Source organism: Protopterus annectens, chromosome 3.part0, assembly GCF_019279795.1.
Source record: "Protopterus annectens isolate FY-2018-M chromosome 3.part0, PAN1.0, whole genome shotgun sequence".
Taxonomy (NCBI): Eukaryota; Metazoa; Chordata; order Ceratodontiformes; family Protopteridae; genus Protopterus; species Protopterus annectens.
Genome location: NC_056731.1, coordinates 920,537,366 through 920,560,112, shown reverse-complemented (window position 1 = coordinate 920,560,112; position 22,747 = coordinate 920,537,366). Strand labels below are relative to the sequence as shown.

The following is a 22,747-nucleotide window of genomic DNA, read 5'->3' as shown; positions in this document are numbered from 1 at the left end:
AACAAACAGGGATGAACCCACTTATACCCCCTATGCAGGCTAGCCATGTCTCTTTGGAACATTGCTCTAGAATTGCAAATCGAGCTTCAAGCACAGTTCCTGCCAGGCAAAGAAAACACGCTGACAGACGACCTAAGCAGAAATATGACAGATCCACACGAATGGAAGTTGCATCCTCAAGTTTTTTCAAAGATAATTCAAGCATGGGGAAGGCCAGACATAGATCTCTTTGCCTCCCACAGAAATCACCAATTGGCAAAATTCTGCTCAAGGACCTTTCATCCACAGGCCTGGAAAGTGGACGTACTCTCTTTCAGTTGGACAACAATGACAGTTTATGCCTTTCCACCTCTTCCTCTGCTGCCCAAAGTTCTATTAAAAACCAGAGCAGACAGACCAAAGATGATTCTCATCGCTCCAGACTGGCCAAGACAACACTGGTACCCACTCCTGAGGAGCCTAACGCATTCCCCACCATGGATCCTTCCTCTAATGCCTCTTCTACTGACACAGCACAACTTCAAAACTCTTCACAGTCAGCTGAAAACACTCAATCTAGCCACATGGAAGATTCCTTAAAATCACAACAGACCCTACTCTCCAAGGAGGTACAGGATGTCATTTTGGAGGCCAGAAGACCTTCTACTAGAAAAGCCTATTCCGCCAAATGGAAACGGTTTTGTGCTTGGAATGAGAAAAAGGGCCAGAACCCTGGAATACTGAATTTACCTCAAATATTACAGTACCTAGCTGAGATGCTAAGCAGTGGACTTTCATTCTCTTCCATCAAAATCCATGCCTCAGCCATTTCTGCAGAATACAACACTGATCCTCCTTTATTCTCTCACCCCCTCTTAAGGCAGTTCCTCAGAGGGGCTAAGAATATAAAACCCCCAAGGAAACAACCAGTACCTGCTTGGGATCTCAATTTCATTCTAGAGAAACTGACTTTGCCTCCTTTTGAGCCAGCTGCCTCAACAGAACTGCAATATTTGTCCTGGAAAACAGCCTTCCTGCTGGCTATCACCTCAGCTCGCAGGGTTTCGGAACTACAAGCCCTCATGGCTTTGCAGCCTTTCATCATTTTCCATCAGGACAGAGTTTCCTTACGAACCAATCCTTCCTTTATGCCAAAGGTAGTATCCAGGGTAGCCTTGAATCAGGCTATCCACTTGCCTACCTTTTACCCCAATCCTCAAAACAAAGGGGAGAGACTACTGCATTCCTTGGACATTCACAGACAACTACATTATTATTTGGACAGAACAAAGCCTTTCAGAAAATCAGAGCAACTCTCTGTGTCCTATGCTACAGGGGCTCAAGGGAAGCCTATTTCCAAACAGACAATCTCAAAATGGATAGCCCACTGCATACGCTTTTGTTACTCTCTTCATGGTAAACCTGTGCCTGCAGGCATCAGGTCTCACTCCACAAGGGCCACAGCTACCTCTGCAGCTTTCCTCAGGGGGGTTCCTACCAAAGATATTTTGGAAGCTGCCACTTGGAGTTCTGTGCATACTTTCTCCAAGCACTATCACCTGCCTTTATACTCCAAATCTAGAGCAGGTTTTGCCACTGCAGTTTTGCAGGGCATCCTGGCTCCTCCTAGTTCCAGCTAGTGCCTACCACCCCTTTTTTAGCTTTGGTATTCTACCCATCTGTTATGACTGCAGCTGTATGCACGATGAACATAGTACAGTTTTGTACCTACCATAAATGTAGATGTTCGAGTGCTAATACAGCTGCAGTCCAGGTTTCCCTCCCTCCTTCCCTTCTGGAACAGGCCTAATGGCTAACACCTCCTCATACAACCTGATTGGGGTATTCTTTTATGGTGTATTTGCTTGCAACTACTGTTTTTTGATTATACTGCATTGCATTATTACATAAATTTATGTATTGCCTTCCTTCTGGGGGCACCTGACATCTGGGGCAAGAAAAACTGAAGAAAATGGCGTCGGCTGGTTCTTTTGTACCCCTGTCGCACTGACATCAGGGAAGAGGCGACGACAACCGACGCTGGACCTAGACTTTGGAATTCGGCCGACCGAGGACCCGCCTGATGGCAGGAAAACCCATCTGTTATGACTGCAGCTGTATTAGCACTCGAACATCTACATTTATGGTAGGTCCAAAACTGTACTTTATCTGCAAGACAAATTCTGCAGACTTTGGGCTTCATGGCATCCTGCATCCTACTAATTCCATATGCAAGACTGTGTATGAGGAAACTTCAATGGTACATAAATGTTTATGGAGTCAGTATTGTCACAGTCATGAAACAGTGATTCCTCTCATTCCCCTGCCTACAACAGGAGTTTCTATGGTGGGCAAAGGCATGTCACCAAAACATGGAACGGGCCTTCACTCTACCCCCACCAACCAAACCGTAACAACAGATGCATCAGATTATGCCTGGGGGGCCCACATGGCGGGAAGATGCATTCAGAGCATATGGACCCCAAAACAAATACATCTACATATCAACCAGAAAGAGATGCTAGCTGTTCAAAATGCCCTGACAGCCTTTAAGGACTTACTTCATCCAGGACAACTACTGATAAAGACGGACAACACCACGGTCATGTGGTATAAAAACAAGCAGAGGGGCACACACTCATACCCCTTTTGCAGATTAGCTATGACACTGTGGGACACAGCTTTGATTTACCAAATACATCTTCAAGCTAATTCCTGCCAGGAAAGCAAAATACTCTGGCAGACGTTTTAAGCAGAAACCTTATGGATCCTCATGAGTGGAAACTAGATCCACAAGTCTTCAGCATAATAACAAAGAAATGGGGGAGCCCAGACATAGATCTATTTGCCTCTCCTCAAAATTATCAATTGAAAAGATTCTGCACAAGGACTTATCACAGACAAGCATGGAAAGTGGACGCCCTATCCTTCAGTTGGAAAAACCTATCAGTTTATGCCTTTCCTCTTCTGCCTCTTCTTCCCAAGGTCCTCCTAAAAGTTAGACAAGAGAAACCAAAGATGATACTAATTGCCCCGGACTGGCCCCACCAATACTGGCACCCAATCCTAAGGAACTTGTCTCAATACCCAGCTTGGACCTTACCTCAAAGACCTCAACTACTGTCCCAGCAAAACAATCAGATCCTGCACAATCAACTCCGGACACTGAACCTGGCAGCATGGCTGATCATATAGTTATGCAAGCAACGCCTCTTAGTAAGGCTGTGATGGATGTCATTTTGGAAGCCAGAAGGCCTAGTACTAGAAAATCTTATGCTGCTAAATGGAAGAGATTCTGTGCTTGGAATCAAGCACAAGGAACTGATACAACAGAACCAAATATTCTTCAGATATTACAATATTTAATTGAGATGCTTGACAAGGGCCTATCTTTTTCATTAATTAAAATTCATGCCTCTGCCATTTCGGCTCATTACAATACAGAACCACCACTCTTTTCTCATCCTTTATTAAAGCAGTATCTTAGAGGAGCCAAAAAGTTAAGGCCTCCTAGAAGATCACCTGTACCTGCATGGGACCTCAATTATGTGTTGAAAAGCTCACCCTGCCTCCATTTGAACCAGCTGCTACCACTGATATAAAGTTCTTATCATGGAAAACAGCTCTGCTACTAGCAAATACTTCAGCAAGAAGAGTTTCAGAGCTACAGGCCCTCATGGCTGTAGAGCATTTTATCATATTTTACTCAGACAGGGTGTCTCTATGGACAAATCCTACATTTATGCCCAAGGTGGTTTCCAGTGTGGCTCTTAACCAGACTATTCATCTGCCAACCTTTTATCCAAATCCGCAGAACAAGGGGAAATAATTTTGCATTCCTTGGACGGGCACAGACAGCTGAGATTCTACCTGGGCAGGACTAAAGCTCAAAGAAAAACTGAGCAATTACTAGTGGCATATGCTGCAGGATCAGAAGGAAAGGCTATTTCAAAGCAGACCATATCAAAGTGGATAAGCCATTGCATACGTTTCTGCTACTTACACCATGGTAAACCTGTGCCCAAGGGCATTAGGCCTCATTCCACTAGAGCTGCAGCTACTTCAGCAGCCTTTCTCAGAGGAGTACCAACCAAAGACATTCTAGAGGCTGCTACTTGGAGTTCAGTTCACACCTTTACAAAGCATTATCATTTGCCTCTCTACTCTAAGTCCAGGACAGGCTTTGCCACTGCAGTTCTACAGGGCCTTATAGCCGCACCTAATGCTGTTTAGCTCCAGCCACCCAACCATAGCTTTGGGATTCTACCCAAATGTAATGACTGCAACAGTGAAACACGAAGAACATAGTACAGTTGTTTACACTTAACATAAATGTAGATGTTGGAGTGTATTCACTGTTGCAGTCCAGGTTTCCCACCCGCCATCCCCCTTTCATTCTGGAGTTTATCTTTCCTTCTCTATCTTCTACAACTTATGTGGTGTATTTGCTTGTAGATGAAGGTAAAGTTTATATTGATGCATGTATTTATATATACATAATTTTGCTACCTTTTTGGAGGCACCTGACATCTGGGGCAAGAAAAACTAAAGAAAATGGCGTTGGCTGCATGTCTTATACCCCTGATGACCTGACGTCATGGAAGAGGATACAGCAACCAACGCAGGACCCAAGACTTTGGAATTCAGGCCGACTGAGGGCAACTTGCCAGCAGATTACCCAAATGTAATGACTGCAACAGTGAATACACTCAGACATCTACATTTATGGTAAGTGTACACAGCTGTACTATTTTTGTTTCCCTCACATAAAAATGACACAGTTATCACAGGTTGCCAAGTACTGTATACTATCTGAGTTGTGTCTCACATGTCTTTGCACATATACTTGTTTCTGTGTGACAGCTGTACATTGGAGCTATCATTAATCTACATTGGTTTTACACCTCATGGGTGAAGCATCCTGCGTTTTACATGCAGGCTAGCAGGACAGGTCCTTTGTGAGAAAAGTTCCAGAAGTTATACTGTGAGCGTGATCTATTTGAATGTCTACCATTATTTTAAGTTATCTACATGGCTGTACTTCCTTTCATTAGTTTTAATGTGATTATTAGTTTGTAGTTTTAACATTCTTAGTTTTCTTTCAGTTTCTCACCTTTTCTTAGTATTGACATATTGTTCAAATCCAAGCTTCTGATTCTTCTGGTAATTTCCTGAGCTTCTGTCTGCCACTCGAGCATTTTCTTTTCGGACACGGGAAATGGATTAATTGGCACAGAATCTTTTGGGACTGCCCCCCCCCCCCCCCCCACCACCACATTACTTGTAAAGGGTCGGAGAATGGAGTTTCTTTGCTTTGTTGACTGGAATTCTGTAGACCAAAAGTTTATCTCCTCCATAGCCTGGTCTGTCTCCATATATATTTTTGACCCGGCTACAAAAAATTATTTTGAAAACTCTTGTATGTAACAATTTGCATCTCACACCAGCTTTTCAGCAACTGTTAATAGTTAGTATAAACTTTCTCTTTGGACTAGAACAGTAATCATTTTCCACAGTCATCCTGCCATCACCAATTTTAAGCACCTTTTCTTTTTTGCCACATTTTTATCGGAGGTATCGCCTTATGCTGATTTGATTACATTTTACCCAGTATAGGTCTCAGCTGCTTCCTTCAGGCTAAATTTCATGCATTGATGTGATGAGCCCTGTCAGTTAGGAAATTCTCCTATGGAACACCAGTCCAGTTACTTATTTTTACCTTCAAAGTGTTTTTTGGTCATTTTTGGCCCAGCTGTCAGTCATCAACCCCTGCTGGCCTAACAGTTTATTCATTCCCAGTCACTGGAGATTTTTCAACAGATACAAAGGATAACAAACTGCAGCAAACTGAATTCGATAAACAGTAAGCAAAAAACAAATGAATATCAGAAACGTTCACTGTTATAATAAAACCAAATAGCAACACGCAAAGCTTTCGGGTCTCCCCTTCTTCAGTGTATAGAAAAATAACTTTTCAACACAATTCAGCATTTAGGTTGCAGTTGCTGTAAGGATATAATCACTGACTTATATTTTATACATCCTGTCAGTAATAAAAAAATATGATTTTGATATACCAGTTGTGCCACTAGCTATATAGTATACTTAGCTATCTGTACATATTGTGCAGCATTTTATGTAGGTAAATGTAGTAGAAGACTGAAAGAACGAATCATAGAACACAAGTCTGAAATTAGAAGGGAAGTGGAGTCAAATGCTTTAGCAAAGTATATTTTAGATGAGGGCAGTGTACGTTATTTTACGTTTAGGGTTCTTAAAGTTTTACGTAAAACTGAAAAAGGAGGGAGATATCAATAAGTTAGAATTTAGAATTTGCTTGGATTTTGGAACACAAGGGTGATGTTTAACCAGGTTTGAATGGGGCAGTAAGTCTGAAGCCTGTTTTACAGAGAAAACAAATGATGTTACATTGATTGAATAATTATTTAATTGATATTTTATGATGATTGGTTGGCTGTCATGCATTTTATATTTAAATTGTGTTGAAAAGTTATCTTTTGTATGCACGGAAGAAGGGGAGACCTGAAAGCTTTGTGTTTTGCTATTTGGTTTTATTAAAACAGCAAACGTTTCTGATATTAGTTTGTTTTTTGCTTACTGGAGATTTTTCCCGAGGCCTTTGCAGAAGTGTTTTTTTGACTAAACTCAGTTGGACAACCCCTGTAAACAAAAGCAAAATAAAAAATAAAATAAATTAAGGTGAGAGTTGACTGAGAGGTGCTATTATATAGACAACCATGAAGCCTGTAACCCTGCCTCCCCGCTTGCACTCCGCAAAGTGTCAGGGAGGGGACATACAGTGGCAGCAACAAAGGGTGTTGCATCATTTCTGCAAGAGGTGTCATCTCAAACAGCCTTGCCCCTCCTCCCTGAAGCAAGAGTGGTGGTTTCACTGGTTTCCACCTGGGAATCACACCAGTGCCGATGAGTAGGAGCATCTCATGCAATCACAAGAGAACAGCAAGGGAGCCCGTGTGCCTCCACTTTTCCCCTGCTTTGGTTTCCCATTTTTGGGGTTGCTAATCAAATTCCATTTTACCTGTATCACCTTTAGGGCTCTATCCATCTTTTCTACTGAGCCAGGATGTATTTGGTACCTTCATAAAGATAATGCAGCCGACTCCCTCAGCTTTTCTGTTGCAGAAAACCTTTGTGTCTCTCTTCATGCATCGTCTTCTCTTTTTTTACTAATTTTTTAAACATTTCTTCATTTGACGCCTCAATCTCTGTCTTTTTCTCCATTTCTGTTTTTGACTTCAAACTTAGCAGTTTTTTAACTTGACTATTTAACACTACTGTTTTTCAGTCATTTTTCTTTATTCTTGTATGTTATTCCACGCTCCTTATTTGAAACGCTTTCTGTGCATCTCTTATTTTTTTTCTTCTTTACTTGAAATCATCTTCTGCACTGATGTTGCAGAAAAGTATGCTTCATGCTGATTAGCCACAAGATTCTTCCCATCTTCAACTTTTCTTTTCTGCTCAACTTTTTCTTAACTTTTCAAGGTCTTTTTATATGGTGGCATCCATGCAGTGTATCTGCTAGGTAGTAATTGACATACCCCCCTATATTTTATAACTTTGACCAGCTTTTTCAACAATTTCTTATTTTTCACGCTTGGGAGCTCTAATCAATGTGCGACTCAACCACCATATTGGAAGTCCAAATAACAGGACATTAATCCCACTGCAGAACTCCTCTTTGTTTGAGATGTTGAGGATCATTATGGGAGTTAGAATACTTAACAGTAAAGAATTCTTCCTGACTGTGAGGTTCAGATTTTCATTAAGGCAGCTTCTGTTTAATAAGCCCTTTTATTCTGTCATCTCTGTCTGCGAAGGCATGTCTTAGGCATAATTTGTGCACCTTTCAATTATAATATAGGTTCATAGGTAAGTACTAAGCTAGCAGCTCTTGCGGGTCATTTTAAGCCTAGCCAGTTTCCCTTTTTGTGCTTGAAATAACCTCTTCCACTTCACTATAGACTGGCCATACCCATCCCATGGTTAATAATTATATAGTACCCCGAATAAGAATAACTGGGATCATACCATAGATAATTTGAGGGGACCCATGCATGATATAAAGCATTTAGGAACTAATTATTTCCTTTAGTAGTACAGGGGCATTCCTGGGATAAATGTTCTATTTCCCATCAGTAGATCTGAGATGCACTTGAATATGGACAGGTACCGCGGTGGTGGTGCTGCGGTAGCGTTGTCACCTCACAGCAAGACATTGTCCCATTTGATTCTCAGCTAGAGCATCTTCTGTGTGGAGATGTGCGTGAATGGGTGTACCTTTGTTGAAGGTTGTGCATCAGGGCTGGCAACTTGGCACGTAAAAATCAACTGCCAATCATTAGCGGACTGGAGTTCCGCTGTGGCGACCCGTAACCGGGAAAAGCCAAAAGACACAACAATGAACTTTGTTTTTGTGGATGGGCTAGTCTGTTCTTTAGCAGTGGTATCCTCTGCAAGATAAACCTGTCCCTCCAAGCCATTCTGTTGATGTTGCAGAAGAGGTTTCTGAAGCCAGCTGACTTGCTGATGTGCAGTAAATCCACCAGTAATAGACAGAGGATGCCTTGTATGCCAGACACTGGTTACCTCATAGTCTGCAGGGTACTGAGTATAGTGACAGAGCTTTGAGTTGGTCCTTGTATGACATGTTGTATAGGCTTTCTGTCATTTTAATAAGTTATCTCTCTAGGCTTTCCACTTGGTGCATGCTTCTGGACAGATGCTTGCCAAAGGGGTCATTATATTTAATGACTGGACTATGAGGACTGAGTAAAGGGGGACAATATCCTTAGATCTAGACACAATCCTTTTGTTTATAAGCTGTGTAATGTAAAAGGACTTTCTTATAACAATGGACACATTTTGGTCAAAGGTTGGGTCAATGTCGACATAAATTCTCAAATCCCAAACAACTGGGTCAACTGTTAAGGGTATATTGTCAATGTAGTAGTTCCTGGGGTAGATGACTTCCCAAAGTATACAGTAATACATTTTTTGGCATTTAGTTTCAGTCCATTATTTTGGCATCAGTTATTTATTTGGGACAAACCTTCCTGCTGGATGGCTAAGTCATTTGAGGATTTAATTACTACTCCTAGTTTGTAGTCATCTGCAAACTTACTCCACCAGAGCCCTTTGGTATTGGCTTTTACTTCAGAAAAGTAGATGACAAACAGAAGTGGTCCTGGCACAGAATTCTGGGGGACTCCAGTGTTTACTGGTCTCTCTGTGGAGGTAACATCCCTTATTTTGATTTTCTGCATCCTATCTGTAAGCCAGTTGACAATCCAGTAGATGACATAGGAGTTTTATTCCCAGGTTATTTAGTTTGTCTATTATGCCTGAGTGAGGAGTTGTAGCGGAAGCTTTGGTGCAGCCGAGGTATGTGGTGTGTACCGTTTTACTTTCATCCATTGCTTTGGTGACCTTTTCAAAAAAATCCATCAGGTTGAGTAAGCATGACCTGTCCTTCACAAATCCAAACTGAGACAAATCCAGTTTTTGGAGGATGTTCATCGTGTTAGACTGCTGCAGTCATTACACTTGGGGTTATCCTGCTGTCAGGCGGTCCCGCAGTTGGCCAGAGTTAGCAGAAATTGGCCAACAAAGAATTGGTCATTTCCAGTCACAGATAGACCTCAAAGTGGCAGATACAGAAGTCCAAAAGGTAGAGGTCAGACACAAGGCCCTTACAGGCCTCGACAATGGGATACACCAGGCCAGAAAGAAAGGGAAGACAGGCCTCAACCTTATAAAAAACAGCCTCAATGACTTTCCACTGCAGCTGCCAAACATCTCTCTTGGCAGCCCCCTTAGGAGGAAAACTGGCACTTTTCTATCACAACTGGCATTGCATCACCAAAGACAAATGGATTCTCAACATTGTATCTCAAGGTTACAGGTTCCATTTTCACACCCTGCCAAGGCTAAGAGGAATGCCAAACCTGCCACCAAATCAGAGGGCAGAGGCTCAAAAACAAATTACAGCACTCATGGACATGAGAGCTATTCAACAGGTACCACCACAGGAACAAGGACAAGGATTTTACTCAAGACTCTTTCTGGTTCCCAGAAAGGACAAAGCCTGGAGACCCATTCTGGGCCTTTCTTCACTAAACACTTACCTGGATGTTCCGAAATTCAACATGTTGACACTACAGCAGCTTCTTCCCATGCTGGGCAAGAAAGCTTGGCTCGTGACTTTGGACCTCAAAGAGGCATACCTGCATGTCCCTATCAGACAAAACTGCAGAAGATACCTCAGATTTCTAGCTGGTTCAATGCACTATCAATTCTCTACACTGCCCTTTGGCTTATCTATTGCGCCCAGGGTCTTCACAAAGTGCCTGGCACCAGTAATTGCATTTTGCAGGCAAAAGGGAATTCAAATTTATCCATACCTGGACGACTGCCTGATTCAAGCAGAGAGCAAGGACATTCTACTAAAGCATCTGGCGTACGTAAAAAAGTTAAGTTGCCTGGGGTACACAGTAAACGAAAAGAAATCAAAACTAGTGCCCTCACAACAGATAATATTCCTGGGTGCCAGCTTGAACACAACGGCCCAGATGGCTTATCTCACGCCAGACAAGCAAGGACAACTGACTCAATATTTTCAATTAATGGCAACAAAGACCCAACTCCCTGCAAGAAAAATTCTGCAGGCCTTGGGCTACATGGCATCTTGCATACTACTAATTCCATATGCCAGACTGCATATCAGGAAACTACAATGGTACCTAAAGAGCGTATGGTCTCAACACTGTCAAAGTTTGGAAACAGTTATACCACTAATTCCTTGCCTACAACAGGAGTTTCGATGGTGGGCACAAGCTTGTCACCTCAACAAGGGACAGCCTTTCACTCAACCCACAGCCAGGCAGACACTGACCACAGATGCATCGGATTACGCCTGGGGAGCACACATGGCAGGAAAATGTATCCAGGGCGAATGGCCCACAGAGCAAAGACATCTCCACATCAATCCAAAAGAGATGCTAGCTGTACAAAATGCTATTATAGCTTTCAAGGACCTACTGCATCCAGGACAATTACTACTAAAGACAGACAACACCAAAGATACGGTGCATAAACAAGCAAGGGGGCACACTTCTACCCCCTCTGCAGACAAGCCATGACCTTGTGGAACACAGCTCTAAACTACCAAGTTCATCTGCAAGCACAATTCCTGCCAGGAGAGAAAAACACATTGGCAGACGACCTAAGCAGAAACATTGTCGACCCACACGAATGGGAACTGAACCCACAAATATTCAGAATGATACCACAAAAATGGTGAAGCCCGGACATAGATCTGTTTGCTTCCCCAAAGAACTGCCAATTACAGAAATTCTGCGCAAGGAGCTACCATCCACAAGCATGGAAAGTGGATGCCCTCTCATTCAGCTGGAAAAAACTACAAGTATATGCTTTCCCTCCTTTACCTCTCCTTCCAAAGGTACTCATAAAAGCCAGGCAGGAATAGCCAAAAATTATCCTGATTGCACCAGACTGGCCACGCCAGCACTGGTACCCAATCTTAAAGAACTTAGCACAAGAACCACCTTGGATTTTGCCTCAAATCCCATAGTTACTGGCACAGCATAACAATCCGATACTTCACAGCCAGCTAAAGACCTTAAATCTAGCTGTATGGAAAATTCCTTAGTCAAGCAAGCAGTGCCTCTCTCCAAAGCTTTTATGGATGTCATTCTGGAGGCCAGAAGGCCTAGTACCAGGAAAACATACTCGGATAAATGGAAGAGATTCTATGCCTGGAACCAAGCGCACAGCCTTGACCCTCTTGTTCCAAACATTCCTCAGATACTTCAATACTTAACTAAGATGCTGGACAAGGGCCTCTCTTTTTCATCCATCAAGATCCATGCCTCAGCTATCTCTGCTCATTACAACACGGATCCACCGATTTTTTTCTAATCTTTTGCTCAAATAGTACCTCACAGGGGCTAAAAACATAAGACCGCCCCGTAGAACACCTACACCAACTTGGGACCTCAATTTTGTTTTGGAAAAATTGACCTTACCTCCTTTTGAGCCAGCTAACGCAGCAGAATTAAAATACATCTCTTGGAAAACTGCCATGCTACTGGCAATAACATCAGCACGAAGAGTTTCAGAATTACAGGCACTAATGGCAGTGGAACCTTTCATCTTCCACTAGGACAGGGTGTGTTTAAGAACTAACCCTACGTTTATGCCAAAGGTGGTATCAAGTGTGGCTCTAAACCAAACTATTCACTTGCCAGCTTTTTATCCAAAACCTCAGAACAAAGGGGAGAAACTACTACATTCTTTGGACATTCACAGACCGTTACGCTTCTACTTGGACAAAACCAAAGCTTTCAGAAAATCTGAGCAATTATTGGTAGCATACGCTGCAGGAGCACAGGGAAAAGCCATTTCAAAGCAGACTATTTCAAAATGGATAGGACACTGTTTACATTTCTGCTATACCCACCATGGGAAACCTGTACCTAGCAACATTAGATCTCATTCCACCAGGGCAACAGCCACTTCAACTGCCTACCTCAGAGGAGTACCTACCAAGGATATTTTGGAAGCAGCAACATGGAGTTAAACATCAGACAGCTTTGGCTGAATCAAGATGGATCATTGAGTTTATGGCACACAGGGAACCAGGATTAAATGATGTCATTCCAGTTAAACCCACCCTTTTAAATAGGCGGGTTTTTCATTAGATGCCATTGGCTGTTTCATTCTTTAAAATGCTGTTTGTATAATATGTCTTTGTCTGATGAAGGGTGTATCCCGAAAGCGCTTACCTAGTGTCTTTATCTGGATTAAATTTTACTTGATTTTATATACACAGCAGTGTCCTGTTGCTTTTCATTTGGAGTCCAACATGGAGTTCTGTGCATACCTTCACCAAACATTACCATTTGCCTTTATACTCCAAATCCAGAGCTGGCTTCGCCACTGCTGTACTGCAGGGCCTCATAGCCACCCCAAATGCCTTATAGATCCACCCTCCCTACCTCAGCTTTGGGATTCCACCCAAGTGTAATGTCTGCAGTAGTGTAACACGATGAACATAGTACAGTTTTGTACCTACCATAAATGTAGATGTTCGAGTGTAAACACTGCTGCAGTCCAGGTTACCCTCCCTCCTTCCCCTCTTACTTTCTGGTACTTACCTAGGGCATCTACCCTTTATTCCTGTGGGGAGTATTTGCTGGTAACTAAAAATGGTTGTTTGCTTTTCTTATGTATTTTTTACTAGCAATTTGAATTGCCTGCCTATTTGGGGGCACCTGACATCTGGGGCAAGAAATACTGAAGAAAATGGCGTCGGCTGCATCTTATATACCCCTGTCGCACTGACGTCAGGGAGGAGGCGACAGCAACCAACGCTGGACCAAGACTTTGGAACTCTGGCCAACTGCGGGACCGCCTGACGGCAGGATAACCCCAAGTGTAATGACTGCAGCAGTGTTTACACTCGAACATCTACATTTATGGTAGGTACAAAACTGTACTTTCCCTGTGTCTTGATTGATTAGTTCCATGAAAAGTCTTTCCATGGCTTTTCATATGAGGCTGGTCAGACTTATGGGTTTGTAATTGCCTGGGTTTGTGGAAGGTTTTTCCTTATGCAGGGGAGTAGCTCTAGCTGTTCTCCATTTTTATTTATTTATTTAACATTTGTTTACTGGGAAAGTCCAACTTGCAATGAGCCAGTTTTCAGAGGAGGCCCAAGGAGAAATGCATCAGACGCATGTCTGTGTAACATGGGAGGAAACCGGAGCACCAGAAGGAAACCCACACGAATGCAGGGAGGGCATACCAACTCTGCACAGAAGGCACTGCAGCTGAGAATTGAACCGGAGAACCTCTTGCTGTGAGGCGCCAACACAAACCACTGCACCATACCATTTGCTTGGTACAAAACCTGTATGGAGGCTGAGATTGAACAGTGTTAGGAGATGTGGCTAAATCATGCTTTATACTTTTTAAGATACATTCAGAAATATTGTCAGGGACCACGGATGCAGTATTTATACCTTTTAATAGCACTTTTAAGGCTTGGTCTTGTGTGATATGTGGAGGCAAGCCATTTACAGGTGTATCTCAAGGGGCAAATGGAGGGGAGAGCTTTAATTATTAATTATTTAATTATTAATTCATTATTTAACTGTTAAGTGTTACAGTCCTTAAAATTTTTGTTAACAGCCATTTCCATTGTGAAGCTGTTTCCATCTCCTTCCTACATGCCCCAGTCCTATAGCGATATCTACACCCCTCCCTCAAATCTCCCATGAACAAGTCTTCAGGACCTTATCCAAGGCCAAGAAAACTGCTTTGATGGGGCCAGATAACATACCAGGCTGAAACAGGTCGTGTTGGACCCACTACAGATGCTATTCAGTGTCAGCCTGCAAATTGGCTATGTGCAGGATAAATGGAGTACAGCAGCTCTCATACCCTTGCACAAAAGTGGAGCAATAGCAAACCTGAGTAGTTATAGACCAATAAGTCTGACCAGCCTCATTTATAAGGCTATGGAAAGAATCATTACTGAATCAATAAATAAAGACCCAGCTAAACTTACAAACTCTCAACCCCAGGCCAGATTAGATTTATCAAGAGCCAAATCCCTTCCTACTTAACCTGGTTGACTTCTTTGAGAAGGGTTACTGAAGCAATGGATAAGGGTAAGTCAGTACACATCATATATCAAGACCATGTAAAGGTATTCACCCCCATCCCACACTATAGTATCATATATAAACTGTCCCAGCTAAATGTTAAACCCTATATAATTCACTGGATAGCAGATTGGCTGACAAATACAACCCAGGAGTTTACAGTGAGCTGTTCTACCTCCTCCAAAAAAAACTGTCAATAGCAGTATACCCAAGGGTTCAGTCCTTTGACCACTCCTCCTCATCTTGGAGGTCAAAGCTACTGTTCAGGGTTTATCACTGACTAGGTTTGCAGATAACTATAAATTTGGTGCTGTCGTAAACTCTCCAGAGGAGAACAAGATCCTGCAAGAAGGCATTTCCCAAACCAGTAGCCTGTATCAAAACCATGGGCTAAAAAATAATGCCAATAAATATATAATAGCTACCTTTGTCAATCAGGCTGTCCCTTGTAACTGTCATACTGACTACACACTCTTGAAAATCAATCTATTACCTGGGAACCTATGTCAGTAACGTAACTGTCCTTTGATCACTGTGCATCTGTTTTTGTTAAGAAAGACTTTTTTTATTGCACAACGTATTACTAAAGGTTTGGCGTCCAGATCCAAGGATGTAACCATTACACTCATCAGGCTGATCATTGAGTACAATGCCCCATTTGGAATTTACTTGTTCAAACATGTGACACAACTTCTTGATATTATATAGGCTACTGAGAGGTGTTCTCTGCCTTGCATACAAAGTCTCAACAGAATATATCCTATTAAACCTGCTGCACATTCTCAACCCCAGTAAGGGCATAAACACCCACTCAAGAGTTCTAAATATGTTTTGCAACATAAATAGAACATGTTGGAGGGATATATATGCATTACAGAGAATACCAGTTCTTTGCAATCCCCTTCCTCTCCACATAAAGAAAAGTACTTGTCTTACACTATTTAAATGTAATCTGGTGGGCAACTGCAAATTCACTCCCTGTTTAACACCCTTATCTCTTTTACATGTAGGGGCAACATGTAAATGTTCTGCTTCACCTTGAGTTATGCGTACTTAAAGTATAAAGGTTAAAAACGTCATGGGGATATATGGGTGGGCTTCTAAAGATCCTCATGGAGCATTAGTCTAGTAAGTAGCTATGAGAGGAGCACTGCATTTAAGCCTCCCCAAAAACTGATACTGCCTTATGGGGTATATGAACTTCATTGTAGAAGAACTGGCCCTTGCTAGTTGCAGGATCAGTGGTTTGGAAATTCCTGTCATTAAAAGCTGTATTCTTAATGGCCGTTACTCAACCCAGGGGAATTTCGTAGTTGCCAATCTTAAATGCAGAGCATGTTACATTGTCTTGCATTAAGATAGGGTGACCCTTTGGACAATTTTCCCCCTTTATGCCAAAGATTGTTTTAGAGCCAACACTAAATCAGGCCATCCAGTGTCCTGAGCTTTTTCCCCTCTTTATATCCATAGAACAAAGGTGAAAAGCTGTTGCACTTCATGGATATGCTGTTGCAGCTAAGATGTAATCCAGACAGAATTAATTCCTTCAGGTAAATGGACTTGCGGACTCATTTATGACAGGTAAATAAGGAAGACTAATGTCCAAACAAACTGTGTGTAAGTGACTGACTTGTTGCATTTCTTTCTTTTAATGACAAACACAGAAAAAACTTTCAAGGCACAATCAACAAAGACAGTGGCTACTGTTGCTGCCTTTTCTTCAGGAATGTTTTAGTAAATGTATTTGTAAGTCGTTTATGTGGACACTCGTATTCACCTGTACTAGACATTGTAATTTGGTTATTCTCTCCAGGAGAAGAGCAGACTGTGTTACTGTAGTTCTTCTGGGTGTTTATCTTCATCCTTCCTTGTGTGAATGTCCTTCTTGCAGCTTTAGTACTCTTCCCACACATTATAGGTAATGCTGCAGCTGTGATCTTTATGATGAATTCAGTGAGGTTGTGTGAGCATACTCACCACAACCATAGATGTTCCAGCAGTAGAAGCACTTCTGCAGTGTATTTCCTTGATTATTTTTGCTTGTACTTGGAAGGACTCTATATACTTCTTGGGAGGCCTTCTGTATCATAGATCCTTTCCCTTACTTATGGAGCAAGATGAACTCTCAGCCTGCTTAGCAGGTTGTGTAAGTACCCTTGTTGGCAACATCTGTCATGGTGGGTGGAAAAAAAGATGACGGTGGTACCTTTTGTCTTCATGTAGGCAGCTCAGTGGTACAGCGGTTAGCATTGTCACCTCATAGGAAGAAGTTCCCCAGTTTGATTCTCGGCTGGTGTATCTTCTTTGCAGAGTCTCCATGTCCTCCCTGCATTCACTTGGGTTTCCTCCCACATTCCATAGACATGCATTTGGAACGTTTCTCCCTGGTCTGCACTGAAAGTGGGCTCTGTCCCAGTTGGAATCTCCTGGTAAACAATTGTTAAAATAAAAAAATAAAATATGATATGCTACATACTGATCCCATGGTTTGAGAGATGGCAGCCTTGTAGGGGGAAGTCATTTGAAAGTTCTGGAAGTCGGACCAAATATTTCAGCATCATTCCCGCATATTATGAATGATGGTTTAGCAGTTATCACATTACCTAAATGTATATGATTATGAATATGATCACACAGTTGTACTTCAGTATCATTCCACAGTGTCATTCCCGCATATTATGAATGATGGTTTAGCAGTTATCACATTACCTAAATGTATATGATTATGAATATGATCACACAGCTGTACTTTCCCCAGAACAGAACAGCTGTTGATCTCTTTTGCGAAAGTAAAAATGGGTTGATTGCTTGTAAGGATGTGTTTTCCAGTTAGATTATGTGCATTTTTGCTGTTCAGTGGCAAACTAGCCACTGAAAACACCTGTTGTCAAAGTCCACTCCATAAATGCACAGTGGCTTCAGAAATGCATCTGTTATGGACTTTATGCTGTTGTCTCTGGGTCATCAATTTGTTTATTCATTAAACATTATTGCATATATTGTCACTGTAGTAGACTGATCTTTGGGACTTTAGTGTTTCAGAACTTGACATTCTGATTTTTCATCTTTTGGCCATCCCCCAGCTTGTGCCTCACAGGAATTTTTTTAAGACTTCCTGGAAGTCTTCCCAGTCTTACACTAGGAGGATCCTTGATATCTGATGTAATGGTTGCTCATTCATCATGTCAGATAATCTGTGAGGAGTTTTCCCCAGTGTACTTGGTTACCTTTTCACTCTCCATTGTCTGGTTTGTACTTCCACCAAGTAGCTGAAGTTAGAAATCCCTGAAAGTTGGGCAAATGTATACACACAGATAGTACATGTAAGTAACCTTGTACATTAAGTTCTTTCATTATCATTGTTTTCTTCATGTAGAATGTATTCAGTCTGATTGGGATTACCTGATGGGTACAGGGGCAATACTCGATCTCCTAGTGTAGTATGTGACATCACAACATGCAGTGGAAGGCATTTTCTGTTCAGAGGAAAATACAACCAAATTAAAGATAGCATGGAGGGATATCCCTATTTTGAAATGGCCAAAAAAAAGGTTTCCCTTGTAAATTATCTAATATGAGGAGTTCTCTTATGCCTGGTAATGCTTAGCCAGTTTCTGGTTTCCAGGCTGTGCCGTTTGTGATCCTAAATTGACAGGCATATGACTACTTTTAGGTACCTGATTCCAGAATTAGTCTGTCCTGCTTACGCATTAACAGTGAAAACTTTCTTGTTTACAGATGATGATTTTCCAGTTGTTTGTTTTTCGAAATTGATTTGAAATGGGAAGCGTGTTATTGGAAACTTAACTTTTTTTTTTTTTTTTTTTTCATTTTTATGCTTACAGGAGAAAAATAATTTAGAGATAGATTTGAACTACAAACTGAAAACAGTACAACAGAGACTTGAGCAGGAGATTAACGAACATACTACTACCAAAGCTAGGTTAACGGACAAATTTGAGTCTATTGAAGTGGCAAAATCTGTAGCGATGCGTGGTGAGTAACATAAGTGTTTTAAGTCGGTTGCTTCAAGATACAGGCTGCCAGTTTTTTTGTTAATGCAGCAGGGAATTTTTGAATATGATTTCAAGTTGCACTCTGGTGATGGAAACTGTACGAAACTGTAAAACTCAAGGGATGCTCTGCTGGACTTATTCTATAGAGATATCCTTATTGTGGTGTAGATTTGGTTATAGTAGGATCTCAAGAGTGTTACCTATACCCTCATCATGTAATTTACCATGAGTTAATACACTTATACAACCAATCCTGGGCACATTTTTTTTTCTGATTGTTAATGTTTCATCAGCTGTTTCTTGAATTTTTATCTCATCTTGATTGGTTTAACTTGCATTTTGTTGATGAGTGCCTTACTAGCAAAACAGTTATTTCAGAACATTACCAACTATTTTTGGATTTTTCTTCAAAATGTTAGTTATTCAGAATGTCCTCAGCATCTGCAAATATTCAGCGCAGACAGCTTATTTGCACTTGTCAAAATCTGACTCCTTCCACATTCGCCATTTACTGTGTGACACTCTTTGATCACATACAGATCAGTGCTACTGTACAGTGCTAATATGTTCCCACATACAGTTAGGAACATATTAATTGTCTGTTTGTTATTGTAGTTATAGCTGTTCCTTTAAAAATAAGCACTGCCTGCCAGTTGTAAATTATTCAGCAGAACCATAATTTACTTTGAGAGTCCTTTTCCAGTGGGAAAGTGATGAAATCGTTTGAGAACCCTGTCTTGGCAGCACTTGTTAGCTGTCTACTTCATTTACCTTAGGGCACTCACAGGTACTTGTGCTGCTCAGATTTCATTATAAACATGCATTTTTTAAAAATTGTCTTTGATGCCTAAGAAGCATGAACTAGATGCTTGCCATGACTCCCAGTACTTTAACCCAGTCACTTGTGTAGCAGTATAGGTAAACTCAAGACAAACTTAAAGGCTGTCTGAGATTGAGAGGAGCTGGCACAAAAATTGACAGTGAGGTCTGTTACAGAGCTAGAGAGGACATATTTAAAGAAGTAGGAGGCCAAACCGCAATTAAATCGCTTCCATTCACAGTGTTTGATGTTATGATTGCAGCTTCAAAGTCCTTGCTGTTTGTGAGTGACCTTCTAATGAGAAGTCAAGCTCATGGATGTCATGTTAAGCACCACCATGTAAGGGACATCAGGCTACATGGTCAGAATTCTGTCACCGAGTGGCCTTTGAGTCTCTGAGGTGTGCTTGCAACTTCGAATTTGGGCCTGGTAAGTGTTTTCCTTTTGCCTTTTCCTCACTGAACACTCATTAACAAGGGATGGACAGGGTCACAGAATCTGCTCTTGGGCTGTTAATTTGCACACATCATATTGAGCTTGTTCAATACTTCTGTTTGGTGACCAGAGTGGATGAAGGAGAACGCAGTCTGAGAGTGTCACCTGATGCTGACATGTGGCCCTGGATAAGCCTATGACTCCCCCCCCCCCCCACCTCTCTAGCAAGCACTTTCCCTAATGGTAGTGGTCCTTTGCCTTCCCCGACACCTGACTACTGCTACTCCTGCCATACAGAAAAGTATATCCCTCAGAATCCTAATGTGCAGAGATTTTCTTCCTGCAGATTCCTTCTTCCCTCTAGCACTCCATTGCAGGAGCATCTTTTAGGGAAACTGTGTGACTGATGAGATCCTTCATTAGACTAATCTGTGGTCCATCTTAATTTTTCCTTCTGAGAGGCTCAAGTCAGTGTTTCAGGTTAAGGTTGAGGAGCCTTGGATCACCCGCACTCAGGGTTGCCAGACGTCCCTATTTCAGCAGGATTGTCCCGAGATCAACACAGAAATCCCGGGTCCCGTTTAAGCTGTAAAAATCCCGATGGCGAATTTGGCGATGTGAAGTGAGTGACTTCCTGTATGTTGCCTGGCTGTGCACTTGTCTTGTATGTACATACGTACCCTTTTTTCACAAGTTTCTCGTCATCCTATGCGTGGATGGGCGTGATAAGGCTGCATGTTCCATTCTGCTCTGCTGTGTCATGCTAGCTACTACGAGCGAGCTACCCACTTACACAGTGAGTAAAACCTTACATATTTTGTATTGTTATTCAATGGAGAGACTATTTATTTATTTATTTGTGTGTTAATCAGGAATCGGAGCACAGATCCAATGCCCAATTCTCATGTTCAGGCTTTTCAGCCCAAAGACAACAATAAACAGTATTAGAGCAAGCAGCCAGAGAAATAACTGTTTACGATTGTATGTGATAATGTGACAGAGGCAAGCAGATGGTTTTAAAATATATATCTCCTCTTAATAGGCTAATTGATAACTTAAGCAGCATTATATAAAAAGCTGATAATATCCTAATACATAACTATTAGAAACGCACACAGTAAGATTTCTACCCATCTAAGAAACATCGCTAAGAAACTTACTCAGACTGTCAGACATGAAATAATGATTGCTTAACCACTGAACCAGCAAAAAAAAAAAGTAAAGAACTGTGACTTAACATTGAGCTCAATACTCTTGTTTAAATATGTTGACCTTAATAAGCCACTATGTGATAAAAGTAGGTCAGAACCAATTTGCACATGAAACATTACTCTATGACAAGTTGACAACACATTGTGACATGATGATATACAATTTTTATTTAAAGGGCTTCTTAGACTGGAGAAAGGAAAGGAATAGTAGACATAGGGATAGTTAAAGCATTTGAAGGATGGAGTACCTTGAAAAAAGATAGTACAGGAAAGGATGAAATATGGAGGGTGTTACAAAGTTGTTGCTGTAGTTACTTATTGTGTAAGTCAAATTTAGGTGAATGTAAGTGTTAATTGTTTGATTTATGCTATATGATTCCACTCTTAAAGTATTTACATTATGCTTTAACTAAGAATCGTTTATCTCCGTTAGATTCACTATTTATTTTTATGTTCTGTGGAACATTATGTATTTTATTTATTTAATTTTGATTAAGTATTGAAATGTATTTTACTTCTGTGTATGTTAAATTTATATTGTGCTGTTTGCTTATTGGTTTGGGTCATTACCTAAAAGGGTCATCATACCAACTCACCTTCCTGACCAGACTGTCAAACATAGGTTCATAGGTGGGGGATATGGTTTTCTTTAGGTGGAGTATGTATGTCCATCAATTCTGGGTTGGACATGGCCTTGTATGTCAGGCAGACAGAGATCACCTCTGAGTAGGCGGTATGCAACCGAGTACAGCTGGAGTTTCTTCAGTCGAGCTGCATAGGGCATCTGCTTGAGGCCAGTGATCCTCTTGGTGAGGTACTTCTGTGGTCTTTGCAATTGTAGGTTTCTTGTTGTAACTAAGGTACATCCCAAATGGGGCATTGTACTCTATGATGGGTCTAATGAGTGATGCGTAGAGGGGCCCAATGACCTCTTTCGATCTGGATGAAAACCCTTTTGTGATTAGGTGGGCCACATAGAAGGATTTTATAACCATTATCAAAGGAGAGGTTACTATCTACTTGGGTCCCCAGATCCCGTATTACTTTTTCCATGTTTAGGGGGCTACCACCTATGTGGTAGTTTGTGGGTACTTTGTTTTTTCCAAAGGGGATGACTATGCATTTTTTGGCATTTAGATTGAGGCCATGGTTTTGACACCAGGTGTCTGTCTCAGTGAGACCCTTTTGGAGGATGTCTGTGTCAGCCGGAGAGTCAATTATAGCCCCTAGTTTGCAGTCGTCTGCGAAGTTGGTCAGCCATAGTCCTCCTGTGCTTGTCTGTACCGCTGAGAAGTATATGTCGAACAGGAGGGGTCCTAAGACTGAGCCCTGGGGAATGCCACTTGTAACCGGTTTAGAGTCAGACCTAACTCCCAAACTCTTACCATGTGGGTTCTGTCCGTGAGCCAGTTGGCAGCCCATCTCGTGACATAGGGGTTTATGTTCAGGCTGGTGAGCTTGTATATAATACCTGAGTGGGGAATGGTGTTGAAAGCCTTTGTGAGCTCTAGGTAGGCTGTGTGGACCACCCTTCCCTCGTCTATAGCCTTGGTA

The 22,747-nt window shown here is 41.7% G+C and overlaps 1 protein-coding gene across 1 annotated transcript in view; it reads left to right on the top strand.

Annotated features, from left to right (window-relative positions):
• The window catches only part of ROCK1 (Rho associated coiled-coil containing protein kinase 1), a 4,526,103-nt gene that overhangs the window by 2,903,837 nt on the left and 1,599,519 nt on the right, over positions 1 to 22,747 (top strand). Inside the window, exon 17 of the mRNA XM_044065727.1 lies at positions 18,557 to 18,707. Coding sequence (XP_043921662.1) covers positions 18,557 to 18,707 — 151 coding nt within the window. The remainder of the gene's footprint in view (positions 1 to 18,556; positions 18,708 to 22,747) is intronic.